The 16,772-nt window shown below is 45.1% G+C and overlaps 1 protein-coding gene across 4 annotated transcripts in view; it reads left to right on the top strand.

The window, feature by feature from the left end:
• The first annotated feature begins 2,365 nt into the window (after positions 1 to 2,365).
• The window catches only part of LOC119434041 (tyrosine-protein phosphatase Lar-like), a 99,520-nt gene continuing 85,113 nt past the window's right edge, over positions 2,366 to 16,772 (top strand). For 2 of the 4 annotated variants that reach the window (XM_037701344.2, XM_037701343.2), the window contains exons 1-4: positions 2,366 to 2,771; positions 8,229 to 8,513; positions 13,525 to 13,707; positions 15,813 to 15,923. In XM_037701344.2, the coding sequence (XP_037557272.1) occupies positions 2,705 to 2,771; positions 8,229 to 8,513; positions 13,525 to 13,707; positions 15,813 to 15,923 (646 nt within the window). In that variant the 5' untranslated portion in view covers positions 2,366 to 2,704. The remainder of the gene's footprint in view (positions 2,772 to 8,228; positions 8,514 to 13,524; positions 13,708 to 15,812; positions 15,924 to 16,772) is intronic. The other 2 variants (XM_037701346.2, XM_037701347.2) reach the window with 2 other exon arrangements.

The following is a 16,772-nucleotide window of genomic DNA, read 5'->3' as shown; positions in this document are numbered from 1 at the left end:
GGTCAGCAATCTCCCTCGCTTTAATTACGGCACACACTAAATAATAACTTAAGCTGTATAAATTAACTACCCTTTTTATAATACCAAAAAAGAAAAAAAAGTCATTCGTACTGTAAAAGGAGACTTGGTAAGCCAGAAAAATAAACGCTAAAAACGAAACACGAGTAGCTACGCCGCCGTGACGTCATGGACCTTGACGACATCTGCTCTGGCCTAGTTAATTTTCTATTGGTAAAGACGGGCTAAGTCGTGTTTAAAGAAAGCCAATGACTGAACATAGCAATTAAGTTTCAAGAACTTCTACAGAGTCACATCGACCCAAATACGAGAAACGAAACTTTGGAATCTGTGACATTACACTGACGTACCGGTGCTGAAGGGTCAGCGCGAAATTTAAAATGAAAAGAAGGAAGCTTTGCCTTAACTTGTTCTTCCAGTAATCCCTCTCACCGCAAGATTAACGAAAGTAGAGGTTTCAAAGAACACTTTACCAGTGTAAACTGACAAATTGTTTCTCTTTACTCTCCCTTTAGGCGGCTCTCCAGGAGCTATTACTAATGCGCGTACACACAGCAATAACGAACAGTGTTAACAGCAAACTTTCAGTGCAACAGGCAATTGTTACATTCTGCAAAAAGGCTGACGGGCAGGCAATAGCGACATGGGAAAAGAGCACGTGGAGTACGCAGAAGCGCGGACGCGTCACCGGACGACGTGAAGGGCACATGCCGGCCGGTGCGTTGGATATATGGGCGCTTGTGGTGCTATAAAGCAGGCCCCTCTTCTGTGTCCGCCCGGCGTTCACTAGCAGACATAGATTGTCGCTAACCGTCGATGGAAGCGAGGGCAGTGGTACAGGAGGTGCTCTCAAGTTTCCTCGTTTTACATTCGGATGAGTAAGGTGGTCATTCCGATTAGGAATGAAGATGCATGTATGAAAGCGACTACCAGCCGAATGCAACAAAAGTTGTTTCGAAACGGAAGGGTCTGCCCTAGCTTGGGTGGCAGGCGAAGTCGCAAATAAGGGCCGAGTGGCATGACATATGTTCACGTAGGTGGAATATACCGGGTGTTTCAGCAAACACTATCAAATGTTTTTAAAAGTTGCCTGTGGCAGATTGCACAAATATAGTTCATGAGCTGGTCTACTCGAAGAGGGCGACATTACTTGCACAAAAATTAAAATGTATTATTGGCTAACATTAAAAATTCACCAATTAAGTTTTTAACTAATCACCTTATGATCCATATTATATATATATATATATATATATATATATATATATATATAAAACTGAATAAGCAGTAAAGATTTCAGAAGAATGTTGTTTACATGCAAATGACAGCTAAGACAAATTAATGCTTTAAATTGTTGGCCCAGTCACAGCTTAACGCAGATGTCGCTAGGACGCATTGGTTGAAGCTTGAAAACTGTTCTCGTAGACATTTTATCTTATGCGCTTTCAGATTATAATGACAGACCTCTTGTGTCACTTATATATACATACCCATGTATGTTTAACTCTTTATGGGTGGACGTTGCTGTGGCACGAGTGTTTGCAATATGAAACTTTATGGAAATATCTGCCACGAAAAATAAAGCAATTATGTTGAGCTGACCATGTTTTGTACGCCTGAGATGTTGGAGAGAAGTCTATACGCATGCACACCCCCCTCTAGTTTATATGCATGATCACTTGACACAATTTGCATTCAGCTTGTAACAAAAAAAAAGTGTCGTTTGCACGTTCTGTTATTCGGGCATTATGCTCTCCTTTCGCCGTGATCCCCATATATTTTTAAAAGCCATACCCGAACAAATGCTAAAGCACTCGAGCGACAGCGCGTTGATGGTCACTTAAACGAGCCGTGAGCGCGGGCGCTTCCAGAAAGAGCTCGGAGGCGCAATTACGGAGCACTGAAGCGGCCGTCATCAAATATGCACCGCTACACGCCGTCCCGGCCCCGAAGGGTACAGCACACACGCCCTTAGACTCGGGCGTGACAGCGTTATTGATTGCTTTTCAGCGGGCGTTTCTGGACAGTGTCAGGTCCTTTGCTCTTTTCGTCTGGCAACCGCGAGAGAAAAACGGCGTCTCGGCGAATGGCCACCCTGTGCAGAAGGGTGCTCGCCGGCTGTTTATTGATTCCGGCGAGCGGCAAAAGAGTGCAATCTCAGTCGTCATTCTAAGAGGTCGTAAAGTTCGCCTAACCGAACTTCTCTCCTTTATTATTGCTTTATAAACGATTCGCAGTAATCGTCGCTGAAAAGAAAAATATTTCCATCGTGTAAGTGCGCTTAGTCGCCTTGGTTTCGCGTAACCTTCCGCCAATTGGCGTTGGCGGAGGTTCGGCATCTCTCTCCGGCCCCCCGCTTGGCTTGTACGCTCGCTGGCTCGGAGGAGGGGGGGCGCAAAATATCCACAGAAGAAAAAAAAAAAAGTGCCTGAAACTGCCCCCCCCACCACCACCACCTCTAGCACTGGCGCGGCTAGCGTTAGGCGTATGCCTTATCAAAGTGCCGACGTGAACGAACCATCTTTTTTTTCACCTTCTCGTACAACCTCCCAGGAGCCAGCGATGTGAAATTTCAGGAGTGCACGCAGCTTGTCGGAAATGCGGTGTGTCGGTGTGGAGGGTCGTAGTACTACTACTGCCGCGGTGGACTCTTGATGTGGACGTTTATTCGGATGAGGGGTCCGCTATGCTCTGGCATCTCCTCCAAGCGCTCGTCTCGCTGCAAGTTGCATCTGCGGTCCTGCCCACCGAAGGTCAGTTCGGCCTCGAATGGCCTTTCCGAACGCCGTGCGCTCAATCACGCGTCTGTACGCGGTTTCGATTTCCTTCGAGACGTTGTCGTCTATGCGCCGCTCGGGACATCCCTCATCGCAGCGGCAGCTGCCATTGGAAGCAACACCGCACGGAATAAGAAAGAGAGGAAAAAAAGAACGGTTCTGTGTTGAACCATCGTCGCGCTCTGTTTGTGCCCGATTGTTCTCGTGCGCGCATGCACGCGCATATAAATATACGTTCGTTGCTTTATTGCGGTGCTATAATGTCGCGCCCGTAAATCTCGCGAGCGCTTTCGCGGAGCCCCGTTCGTGAGCGGCGCGCGGTGCGCGCTTGACACTTGCCGATGACGGCGACAGCTTATACACGCCCATTCTGTTTTAACGCCGGTCCAGACTTGGGTTTTGCGTCGGGAATTACGAAAGTAGACGCCTAAAATCGCTGGTAGCTCAAACTGACTTCTTGTACTCGATAATTAATTCGGGTCGAAATTCTGCTTTTTGGAGACCTATCTTCTCGCGCCGCAAGTTGTCACCAAGCCTTTATTACTCTATTTCGCTGTCCACTACAAGATTTCTTGTAACTGTTTCCCTCCCGATAAGTAAAATAAATTCTCGGCAATGTTTGAATTAACGGACCGCGCGCGTTAAGCGTTTCGCCGGGCGCAGTCGGCGTCATACTGCACGGTACTGCTATCTCGGCCATATCTTGGGGTCACGCCGGTTGAGCCGAACAGATGCGGACGAACTGGTCGATGTTTGAGCACCGGCTTTTTATCAGTGGCTACGCACGCGTGCTTTCAGCCGCGGGGATGATAAAAGAACCCACGGAAATGTGTTCTATCGCGTACGTTGCCTTGAAAGTGTCCGACGTAAACAAATATCCCGTGGAGGTCGCGAGTCGACCGGGTCCGTAGAAAAACAACTTGACGCTGTGCTACGCTGCTATCATCCTTTATCAGAACCGTTACATCACTCTCCCTTTTTAACATACTTATATAGTTTCCTTAACGCTACATTTGTATTTCCTATGGTACTAACGTAAAGCCGTTTGTCGCAATGTTGAAACGCTTCACTGTGACAAAAAATGTCGAAGTTCCGCGCATCAGACTGTGCTGCCATCATTACACCGCTGAATTATGAACGGAGGGAGGTGTGTTGGTACTTTCGCTACCCCTCATCGTCGGGCGCATAAGTGATCACAGCTATCGAAAACGTGACTTTAATGACCAGCATTGTTCTTTTGTTGCTGAGCCCCGCGTTATTTATCATCTTTCTTTGCGTGTATTTGTAGCGCTTGCAAGTTTCGCGCATGCGCGAACGTTGCCTGGAACTGTCATGTTGAACGCTGAAAGGGAGCTAAAAACAAGCAAATACTGCACTCAACTGCTTTGCTAGGGTAATGATGCTGTATTAGCAACGTTGGTATTAGCAGCACGGTGTACTTAGCAAGTATTTAAGAAACTGATGGATTGTGTGGTCCCTCAATTTAATGTATGCTTGTGATCTTCTCTGGAATTTAAGGCATACTTTTCTGTTTGCCTTGTATCACTTAGAGTGCTTGCAAATATACCCGTAAAATCACATAGTGCACTTCCTAAGCAACAGGAGTTCATGCTGAAAACGTGAGATTACTTTCAGTTATGCATGCCTGTTTTGCTGGGTCATTCTGCGCTGCTGTGGGTCTTTACAAAATTTCTCCGGAGGCCTTGGAGTTGGTTCTGGCACTGCGCGCGTTGCACTAAATATAACTCCTGAACGGCTGAACCCGCTTTGGCAGACACCTTGGCAGGCGCACGTGTTGTTTACTGCTGGTTTTTGAAAACCTCGCTCGCGCTTGACTGGTCACGAGTTGAGTGCTCAAGTATGCGGCTCGCTCTCAGTCATGCTCGCCAGTGCGTGGCTGAGCTGCGGAAGACGTAGGTGTCCAATCTGCTGCATATTTGACTTTAGAACGTCACCGTGCCAGACAGATACAGGATGTGGCACAGATGCTGCATGTGGATTCAAAAGACAGTTTTCCTCTCCGTCCTTCCTTCCTTTACAACTTTTGAAATTATTTCTTGCAGTAATCCTAAACAGACTGTCTGTCATTCATATTGAATCAAAATGTCGAGTCTTCAGCCATAACTGTTGCATTCTGTGATATCTAATGCAGGGCATCTGAAAAGTCTCCATCGGGTTGTAATGACCACAAGATAGCTAAGCTGGTAGCAGCTGTTTATCATTTGTTTTTCTGACATTACAAAGGCATTTAACAGGCTAGCAGAAATACATTGATATTCTGAATACTGTGTTGAAATGCGCGAAATGCAACCCTAAATGTTTACAATGGTATAAAGATTGATTCCTATTTATTGCTAAAAATTCCATGAAGGCATCTTGCATTCAAGGTGTGTTATATTGTGAAGGTTATTGTACTAACGATATCATGTGGAATCTTTCTCATAAGGGACCAATCAATACAATCTTCCTAAAGACGAAAGCATTGTTTTCTCCTTTGGCAGTCAGCAGACTAATACCTCTGTCACACGAGCACGCAATAACTCTTTTACACAAGCGGTCTTTTACCAAGCTGAAAGACTTTTGAATGTAGAGGTGTTGCGCAGCAGACACACGGCGCCGACGATCTCCTTTTAGTGTTTCCTTCTGGACACACTACCGAAAGCATGGCGCTAGCGTTCGAAACAATATCGGCCAAAAAAACTTATTTATCTCAAATTATAAAGCGAAAACTTATTGTTTACATGTTTTTCAATTAAGTTTAATATAAGAAATGTTAATATAAAGATTTATTATAGTAGTTTAAAGAGCGTCATCACGTGACATCCCCAGCCCGTTCGACCTGCTTACGAGAGTACAGAAGAAAACTAGCATTACTGGGTTTACTACATCTTCTGCGAGACATAAAATTATTTTTTATGATGAGCCTAGGCGACAGAAAATTACGCATTCGATTATTTTGTTTAATATATAATTGCTCGTGCCCACTGGTTTCGAGGCAACTCCTTTTTGGCCGTAAAGGAGATTGGCGAACTCCTCTTCCAGAAAAGACCGCTTCTGAAAGAGAGATCGCTCCCTTTTGTGTGTCTGCGGGTGAAACTCTTTTTTGGGAGAAGTCTTTTTGCTCAATAGACTTTCGAGGGCCGGTTTCACAGGGGTATTAGGTTGCAAGTGGCTGGAAAACCCACCAAAATTCGTTTGGTTTCTGATCGAATTACACACAGTAAAAGCAACACTGGATGGGAAAAATGTATTGGTTGTTGTCATCTTACTCGGTTTCTAGTTGCACAGGTGAATGTATTGACAATTCACAAATTGTAGCATAACACTTGTGTGTTGCAGTTTGGCAAGAGCATGTTCCTAAGTGCAGTTAAGTCGCTTGGCATAGAAATATCAAGAATACGACTAGAGCTGTTTTTGTGTCAAAATGGGTGGAAGAAAACCTCCGAAGCACACTACATTGAAGGGTTAGAAGAATTGTGATGAAAGTGAGCATTAAACACAGAAAATTAAAAAATCCTATTTGCTGACAGCCTCATCTGCAATTTCTGAAGAGAGTCCTCTCAGCTTTCCTTACCTGTGAAAGTTATTTGGAGGAAAGTAATCTTGGTTTTGTGTTAGCTGGTTCCATTTGCCTGTTAATATGGGGGACTGCCATGAATATTGTTATGGGAAGAACATCGCTGGCTTTCACATTACATTAAAGGGGCCCTGAAACACTTCTTGAACATAGCAAGAAAACGTTGATCTGTTAACAAGTCACCTGTGAACATGTGGGCTAAATATTATTGCACTGCATGCTGCAGAAAATTTACTGTCTCGTGTCAAAAGCAGTGAAAAATTGCTCTCGCTACTGCAATGTCGTCATGCATGCAACGTCATCACAAGCAGCTGGACCCACAACAGCTATTAGCTGACTTCGTGATCACGTGTGCATTCTCAGTAATACAATTATTGCTCATTTCAGTTAAATCAATTAAATATATATATATATATATATATATATATATATATATATAGGTATGTCTGTGATCTCAAAAAGACAAGAATGCAATTTCATCTTTGCACTGCCGGTCTAAATGCGCCAGTTGCATGTTGCTGTGTCTGCTGCGAGTGGCCTTCAAGATGAAAGGCGTAGCGTAGATACCGCGACCGCCACATTTGGGTGCGGCCAGCGGGGCATTGCTCACATGCGTCCCCTTGCCATCTCCCCTGTGTAGCTTCCAGTGCACTAGTGGAAATGAATGGAGTGTAAAAGTGGCTGATCAGTCCAATAACTACATCTAACTTCGTTTCTGTTTTAAGGATTCGAAAAATGTTTGCAGCAGGAGATCCATGAGGCGATGTAATTTAATAGTGACGTCATTCTATGGTTAGTTGGAAAAGTGTTTCAGAGGCCCTTTAAGTACAGGAACCCTGTCCCCATGTAATCTCAGGAACCACTTTGTCCTCGTCAATTTAAATGGCCCGCGACGCTTTCTTCCTCTTGGCGTGTAATAATATTTTTGACAAACCGAATATCAAATTTACAAAGAGTATTTCAGGCCTACACCGGACTGACGGATAGATGGACACAGCAAACCCAGTTTCAACCTTTTAACTGCTAGCACAGTAATAGATCCACACTGCAGTATCTCATTACTCGTGCCCACTTGCACAACTGCTGTAGTGACTTAATGGCTATGGCGTCCTCCAGTTGAGCAAAATGTCACGGAATTGGCAGCGGCAGCCACATTCCAATAGAGACAAGAATGCAAAATCACACATGTATGGTTAGATTTAGCTGTGTAGTCAAGAACCCCAGGTGGTCAAAATCAATTCGGCGTTTTCCGCCAGTTTTCCTCATAGCCCACAGTGCAGCTTCAGAAGGTTTAAACGACAGAAAGCTGAGCAAGTTGGTAAGGGCTCATGGTTTGAAAGATTCGGCATTAAAGTAATTGCAGTAGGATGTGCATAAGCCAGCCTTCAATTATCCTGCACAAAAAAAAAAAAAACACAATTTTCATGCCTGAACTTATATCTGTTGAGAGTGCACATGCGCACCCATGATTGACGGGTTTGTGCTGCCTTCCCGATAGAACTCGCAAATTGTTTTTGTGTTTTGTGTCTTCCTCTTTTTCTGCCGCTGTGTGATCTCTTAGTGGACATTTGGCATTTGTGTTGTACATTTTGCTCACCCAACAGCACAAGTATGATGAAAACAGAGACGAGCAGATGACCAGACAAGCTTTGGCTTTATCATAACACTTAATGTTTGAAGTCAGAACTTTACCAGTCATTCTCTCATCTCTGTTTTCATGTTACTTGCGCTGTTAGGCCAACCATTCATACAAACTTCGCCAACTCTCTGTTCCTGAAAGCCATTTCTTTCCTCATGTGTACACACTTTATACATGTAACCTTTCGACGATTTATCAGTTATCGCATCTTTTACAGACCCGCCAAGCATCGTCATCTTTCCTCGGGATCAGACGGTGGTGACCGGACGGGTGGCAGTGTTTGTCTGCACGGCCGTCGGCAACCCGCGTCCACAGATAGAATGGCGCAAAAATGGCAAACGTGTCTCCACCAACCGCTACACGGTGACCGAGATGACGGGTGGGTCGGTGCTTCGCATCGACCCTGTTCGCGCCGGAAAGGACAATGCCACCTACGAGTGCCTCGCTGAAAATGGTGTTGGCGAGCCCGTTAGGGCTCAGTTCACACTCACCGTGCTTGAAGGTGAGGGCCAGTCATGCTGTGTACTTTTGACTTTAAAAGAACACTACAGAGAAGTGTGATTTCCGCAGTATTAGCAAATCACCCTTCTACAATGCCAGTTCTTACCGTGAGCAGAGGCTTGGCAAGCAAGAAAAAACAGAAAAAATGAAAGACGAGTGGGGGGCGACGACACGACGCCTTGGAATTCTCACACCAGCTTGCCATGATATCGTGCATTTTGAGGCCATCTACATGGCCCCAGTTAACTTTTATTGGTAAAGATCGACTGTAGTATATAGAGATAAAGGCTGAACTTGCCAAGTTATTGGTCCGAGGCAGCCCAATTACAAACAAAAGAAAAAAACTTTAAAATTTGTGACGTCTCACACTGACATACTGACGCTGAGGTTTCAGCACGAAATTCATAAAATTGAACTTTGACCTTCGTATTCTCATCTGAGAATTGGCCTGTTACTGTGAAATTCACGAAAATATAGTTGTGAAAGAATTTTTTATCAGTGTAAAATGATTAAGTGTTTCTCTTTGGTGTCCCTTTAATCAACATTTCGCGATGATCAATGATGATAAATAATGTTTCGCAATGCACTAGCCAGCATTGTATACTAAACTGCTATGTTAAATTTTGATTGTTATTATTACTCACTGCATTTTTTATCTGTTTTATATTGCTCGCATTTTTTACCCACTCCTCTTTGTAATGCCTTTAGATTTGTGGGTAAAATAAAGAAATAAAATTAAATAATGTATGAACTGTTTCAAGCACATCAATGTTACTTGTAGCTAGTCAATTTTACAGTTTGTCTTATCACTGGATTAATATAAATATCAATTAAGCTCACACTACTTCGAGCCGTGTGGTCTTTGTTTTATTACCATTGAATTGACCTAACTGTCAGTTTGCACCCACAATATCATAGCCTTGTGCTTTTTATTTATTTTCTGTTTGTAGAACCAATGTGGCTTTCAATTCAAGTTCGCACGACTTTGTGCACTAGATTCGTGGTTCACACCACATAGCCTTGGCAGACTTAGTTGATGAAGAGTAGTTGTATATGTGTGCAAAATGTGCACGACTAAGATGTGCAAGGGGTGCGAGATGTTCAAGCGTGTAAACCAGGGCAGTTTCTTATGCTATGATATTACGAGGAAGTTTTGCATTAGATTTTCATTTGCAGTTGGGAACTTTGCCTTATAGCTCATGGTTTCTTGTTGCCACTGCTGTCTTGTGGCAACATTGAGTTCTTTGAGCTTGATGCAATAATGGACCCATTCAATTTTCCGCTTCTGGCTACCCGCTGGCTACCAGAGCCATCCAGAGGGCCCTATTATTATTTTTTTTTCCGGGTTGCTCCACTCTCCACACGACTCACTTCCGCCACGCATTTGCTTTACTCGGGCCAGACAGTTCTGGCTGCCCATGGGCTGCCAGAACCAGCCAGAACGATTTTGGTCTGGCTGCTCTGTGGAAGTTCTCTGGCTAGCAGACGACATAAAGAGGCGATGAGTGCTTGCCACCATCTTTGTGGTGATTTGACCGATTGCAACATGGGCGCTTGAGGACTTTTACCTACCTCAGCCAACTGGCTGTGGTCACCTACGGATTGCATTACTTCTAGTGTTATCCTCTATGGTTTGAACGCACCGTTCCGCCTTGCGAGCTGGTGCGATACGAGCAGCGGTGAATCATTTGAAGCTTTCTTTTGTGTGTGTGTATGTCCCGTGAAGGCTTCATCCCGGCCGTTAACTGCTCTCCGCGCTCTCAATCATGTGGGCATGCTATCTGCATTGTGTTCCAGGCAAGTGGTAGTACCTTCGAAGTTGGAGACGTTCATTTCTACAGGTTACGGTGCCTTTTTGTTTTATTTTTCTCTGGTCGTATCCCTTTTCACATCTCTCGCGTATATGTGGGGATATCTTCTTTGTCTGCTGTTAGCGAAGGTGTCGCAGCTTGACAGTGTTCACCCCATCTCTCCACTGTATGCTTGGGTGGCAGCTCGAAACCAATGTGTCCTCTAACTATAGATTGTTGATGTTTAAGGATTGCACTGGTTTAGTAATGGCGGCACGTCCATTAGCTTATTGCTCTCACGATCTACCAATACTATTTTTTTCGTGCAAAACTTTGTGCTCGTCACCGGCGGCATGCATTTTCATGTGCCAACCGCAGCCCCAGCTCCTTCAGCATAGGGGCAGAAGAGAAGCACCATCAGCTGGAACAAACTTTCTGAAATCGTGTAAGCATGTTGGCAAGAAATTTTATGCGTATAAGACATACCCGATATCTTGTTCTTTAGGTCTTGTCAAATGATGTCAAAACGCCAACTTATCAATGTCGCCGGTGGCGGACGTAATCGCTGCGAGCAAGCATCCTCGAGGGATGACTTTCACGATCCCTTATGTGCGATTACGCGTCTTGGCATCGGACGCCGTTTGTTGCACTGTGCAAAGCGCGGTGCCCAGTGCGTGTCCAAAGCGCGGTGCCCAGTGCGTGCCGAGTCGCGCGAAATCTTGCAAAAGTGATCACATTCCAGAATGCAACTACATACGAGGGGAAGTCAAAAAGTAAAGGGACTTTTGAGAAAAGGTGCATTTATTTTAATGATTGAAAACTGAGACATACATTATTTTTCTACGTAACCTTCCTGCACTTCAACGCACATTGCCCAACGTTTTACAAGTTTTTTGAGTCCGTCGGAAAAAAGTTTTTTGGTTGCACCTGTAACCAATTTTGCACCGCATCAATTACGTCTGCATCGGTAGCAAATTTTCTTCCCCCGAGAGCTTCCTTCAATAGTCCAAACATGAAAATCGCTTGGAGCCAGGTCTGGACTGTATGGCGATTGTTACAGCAATTTGAATCCCAACCCCTTTATTGTTTTGGCCGTCCGTTTAGCAGAATGTGGCCGAGCGCTATCTTGCTGCAGAATGACACCTTTTCGCAGTTTTCCACGACGTTTGGATCTGATTGCAGGTTTCAGTTTAGTTCGCAACACATCACAATAGTTCTCACTGTTCACAGTTTCGCTTCTTGGGATGAAATGAACGGCTACCACACCTTCCATGTCCCAGAATAGTGTTAGCATAATCTTACCAGCTGATGGTTGATGTTTAAATTTCTTAACTTCTGGTGATAAGGAGTGTTTCCAAACCTTGCTCGCAGCCTTACTTTCCGGTTCGTGATGATGTACCCAAGTTTCCTCTACAGTAACAATTTGCTGTAAAAGTTCATCTCCCTCGTGACGATAACAGGCCAAATGTTTACGAGGGATGTCCAACCTTTGTGTCTTAAGCTGCGCTGACAATTCTTTTGGTACCCACCTTGCACACACTTTCCGAAAATTTAGCCTGTCGTGTAAGATGGAATACGCTGAACCATGACTGATATGTAAAGTATTGGCGATTTTCATCCACTGTGACTTGTCTATTTTCCATCACCATACCCTCAACGACTTTAAATTGTCCTCGGTCGTTGACGCCGATGGCCTGCCCGATCTTTCCTTGTCACATAAAAAAGTTCTTGCCTGGTTGAAACACTCAATCCATTCGTAGATCTTGCTTCGCGATAAACAACTTTCACCATACTGTGCTTGCATTCGACGAATAATTTCTGCAGGTTTAACACCTTCCGCAAAGAAAAAGCGAATCACTGCCCTTATTTCCTCCTTGGTGCAGATCAACAATGGAGCTGCCATGTTTAACGGTCTGCTACACTCTAACGACTAACGCGGGAATAAGAGTGACACATTGCATACAAGTGTTGCAGACGACACAAATTCAGCGCTGGTTACTAGCAGTGTTACCAAACCCTAGTGCGAGAAGTTACAAAAGTCCTTTTACTTTTTTACTTCCGCTCATATATTCAAGCTGGCAACGTGTAAATGAGCCGAATACACTGAGTGCGAGCCGGCTTTGCCAGCCACTGCCATGCTGGTATCATGTTTACGTTTGTCCCACGGCCAGCTGTCCCGGTGTTTGATTTTGCAAACTTCGGGCAGCTTCGGGTTGTCTCAGGATCCCAGCCCATGTGACTTGCTATTAGGATCAGAGCTAGCTGGCTACTGTCTGGCTGCCAGTGGGCTACCAGAACTCCGAAGATTGAAGAGGCACAATATTTTTTATGCCAAAGAACCAGCTTATTGAAGCAGTTTTGGATGCCGTATAGAGGAACTTTGCCAGGAAGGCTTTAATAGTTCAGTATGGCATTTTTAGTGTTCTGAAATAGAACATTGCAGTGACTCAATGGCTATAGGATCCTGCTGCTAAGTGTTCCTTATGTAATACCTTATATAATGCCTTATCTAATGTATGTAGGCCTTCTGTATGCTTCATGTAATGTTGTTTACCCCTTATGGAACCCCTTCCAGGGGGTCTATAAGGAAAATATGAGATGAGATGCCAAGTTCACTTCCAAGCCGCAGCAGCTTGGATTCCGACTGGGGTGGAATCCAAAAATGTTAGTGCACTGAGCTTTTAGCATGCACTTAAGGAATTCCAGGAGGTAAAATTACTTTAATGCCTCTCATCACAGCAACTTTCATTGACCTTGCATAGCTCTTGGACACTAAGGCCAGTCGATCAGTCAATCGGCCACTGTGGTGAAATGCAAACCCTTCGATTTTTGCTGAAACTTCGACATATGATTCGGCATTTTGTCCTGGATTTCAGCGCATTGAATTTGATTCTCATATTATATTCGAGTGCCTAATTTTTAATCTTTATAATTGCCTTTGGTCTTTTATGATCAAGAACCAAGTTCTGTTTGGATGTTTGCATACGAATTTCTTTTCTTTTTTTCCTTTGATCTGAGAATTGTATCTTGCTTTGTACTATATCCGGATTCCCACTTCCGGGATTCCAGATTTTACAGAAGTTTGTGTTGGCAGGAATTGTTCTTTTGTTGTTCTTTGCCAGGCTCATCTGGCTTTGCTATTCAAGCTGTGTGTGTTTATGTTTGGTTCTGTACAATGGCTCAGAATATTTTTTCTTCTTTTTTTTTTCTTTACTTGATCAGAGAACCAGATTCCACCAGGCTTTCCGCACTTCAAGCTGCTGCCCAACCTTCAAGGCGTGGAGCGCAACCGCAGTGCGCTGCTTCCCTGCAAAGCCGAGGGAGACCCCGAACCCAAGCTGTCATGGCTACGAAATGACATCCCTGTTGACATGTCCAATCCACGCTACTCCCTCGCAGCTGCAGGCAAGTTGACTCTGTACAATCCACGCTGTGGCAGTGCACCTTCTTAATTCTTACTACACTCTGTGATGACCTATGAATTCAGTGCAAGTTCCATCCACAAAACCACGCTGCACTTGCCCTCTGTACATCCACATTCCAAAACGTACTCCCCAAGGGACCGCCAATTTTGAAAGAAGTTTTGGCACGGTTCTGACTGGTGCTGCAGAACTCCCGGGGCACTTTCTTTGTCACACACAGTGTCCCAAACGCCGCATTACGTCGCACAAGTAACTCGAGCTGCCTATGCAACCCACTGTCTCCTCTCTGCCAGGCTACAAGGGAAGTGAGAATTCCCGCAAGTACTAAGCGCAAGTAACATGCCCTTATTTAGTACACTTTGGTGACGTCTCGGGACACCAAAGGAGCACCGAGGCGCCAAAGCTGGTACCCAAGGTTGGGGGCTTGCGAGGCCTTCATGTGCCAAGAGTGTGTGAGATCGACTGCTTGCTATCGTGGACAGCCGATCTTGTACGCGACCACGCCTCGGCACGCTCTAGCCTCGGTGGCCCCAACCCACGGACCACCCTGGTTTCAGTTTTGGTCCACCTGCTGCCCCTTGGGGCCCTGGAGATGCCTACACTGCCCATTTTATTATGGTCTCAGATGCTCTCCTTAAACATCCGTTTGACCCTGGAGCCTGGCAATGGACTTTTGCAATACCATTAAGAACCTTGCCAAAGTTTGCCTCTGCTTTAACTGATGGAAATGAGCCCAAACATAATTAGCTGACGCATTGAGACAAATTCTATTTGAGATAGACAGTGGCATTCTTCGGTTGTCTCCGACTGTAGTTGAGAGACATCCGTCCTTGCAAGCTACAGGCTAGAGTGCGGTGGATCACTGGGCACCACCACACCTGGGATCGTGGACACCATAAAAATTGCATGGCCTCCTTGCTACGTTTAGGATTACGAGAAAAGCAGCAGTAGTTGTTGCCACTACAAAACAAAGCGAAGTTTTTCATTTTGTTCCAACTTCCTCATTCATAGCAGTTCCGAAAGCCTGCCTTTAAACTTTACTGAATTGACTGATACGCACCAGTGAGCAAAAAATTGAAACTTTGATTCAGGGCTTCATTGCCTGTCAGCTGCTCAAAAAGTGCTTGATATGACAGGTCTTGTTGGAAAAGAGGGCTGCTTGAACACATGGCTTGTTTAACTTTGGTTACTGTGCATTCTAGGATTTTGCTCCTTTTTATAGTCTTCTTTCTTGCGGTGGCAGGCATGAAAAGTGGCATTTTATTGTGGCATTGCTTCAGTGTGAAGAGATGGAAATGCAGCACATAAACAAAGCGCCACCGATCCGTGATCTCCCGATAACGGTGCAGTAACCACTGACCCTCTAACTCCCGCGGCAGCGCGTGATGCAGCGTTCTCGCCAACTTCGGCCGTGTCGACAGGAACACCTGAGTGGTCCATTGTTCCCATGGAGGAAGGACATATATGGTCGTTCCAAATAGCTGAAACAGGCGTAATGCATATGGTGCCGTGCGGCACAATTGCGCGAAAGTGAGAGTGATGCCGTGGTGGCATCGATATCTCACCAGCGCATGCCTTTGCCCTGAAGGCCGTATCATCGTCGCAATTGGACTGAAGCGGGGCATGCACTGCCATGCGCCCAGTTTGTTCGTGCTTCCGTGCTTTGACACTTCACGTGTGCCCTCTTTTTACAGTGACAGGGTTCGAAGTGTTTGCTATAGCAGTACGGCGATGTAAACAACATTCGTTATATCTGGAAGCAATTTCCATAAGGGAGGTTCGGAAAATCGTAAATGTACTTAAATGTGGGCGTTATAACCAATAAATCCTTACATCTGGGATCGTTATAATAAGGCGGTTTGACTCTATCTTGTCTATTTAGACATTGGTCACTACAGGCGTTTTCATCCTTGATCATGCTCATTTTTCATGCCTGCATGCCTGTTTGGAACAATAATAAATCTCCATTGATGCCTGACACTTGCCCAGTTTATTTTGTTTCTTTGTCTGTGCATAGTCTACTGTCCATGTTCCCAGTATGACCAAGAGCTTGTTTTCACATTTCCACTTGTAATGCTCACTCTGCAGGTTCCCTACAGATTTTCGATGCCCAGGAGGAAGATCAGGGCAACTACGAATGCATTGCAGAGAACAGCGTGGGCACTGCCATCTCACCCATGGCAACCCTCTTCGTTCGTGGTAAGTAGACTTCTTTCCCAACGAGCTTCTCATCCGATTTTCACTCCATCCGTTTAGCCTAAAATTTCCTTCTCCATCGGGACATACGCGCCTTAATCCCTCCATTTGTCTTCTCCCGGCCCTGTAATCTTTCTCGTGTGGAGGAAGTCTCTCCAGAGACTACGGGCTGGGATAGCCCTAACACCTTCCGTCACATGGGCCTAGGGTCCAACACCCAGAGACCCTGTGAGCTGTCCAAAGTGTGCTACCCTTGATTTGCAGTGGACGTTTGCCACCTCTTGTGGCTCTGCCTTGGGAACAAGGGCTAGCTACTCAAGAGAGGATTTCAAGAGCTGCCAAGTTATAAGCAGATCAAGCAGATATGTGTTATCTCATATGTGACGAGTTCACTAAGCCACTGTACTATAATTTCTACATGCGGAGGGCCTCCACGCCTGTACGCATATATGCCATTGGGCTAGCTGCTTGAACAAAAAAGAAAGTAGGTGGAAGTGAGGAAAGAGTTCCTTGAAATCACTTTGTGCCTCCTGCATTATTTGAAAAAGGACAGCAGAAGCTGGTTGAGCAATGCGATGAGAGTTGCAAGGAATTGTACTCCTCAAGTGCTAACAGCAGCCCATCTACGCCCCTTGCCAGTTTCAGGAAAGAATGCACTGCATGAGTGTGTAGCAGATTAGTATTTCCGCGTCGTTTGCCTGGGCTGCACTGGCGCCACAGCATTCTCACAAAACTGCTCACTTGCTTATGTCATTGCAGTCAGCCGCATAGATGATAACTTCTGATTACTTCCTTCCTCGCCCTTTGCTTTAAAAAAAAACAGTTATAGAACACAGGCAATTGGAGGATGTT

This window comes from Dermacentor silvarum, chromosome 11 (genome assembly GCF_013339745.2).
Source record: "Dermacentor silvarum isolate Dsil-2018 chromosome 11, BIME_Dsil_1.4, whole genome shotgun sequence".
NCBI lineage: Eukaryota > Metazoa > Arthropoda > Arachnida > Ixodida > Ixodidae > Dermacentor > Dermacentor silvarum.
This window is presented reverse-complemented; position numbering and strand designations above follow the sequence as displayed.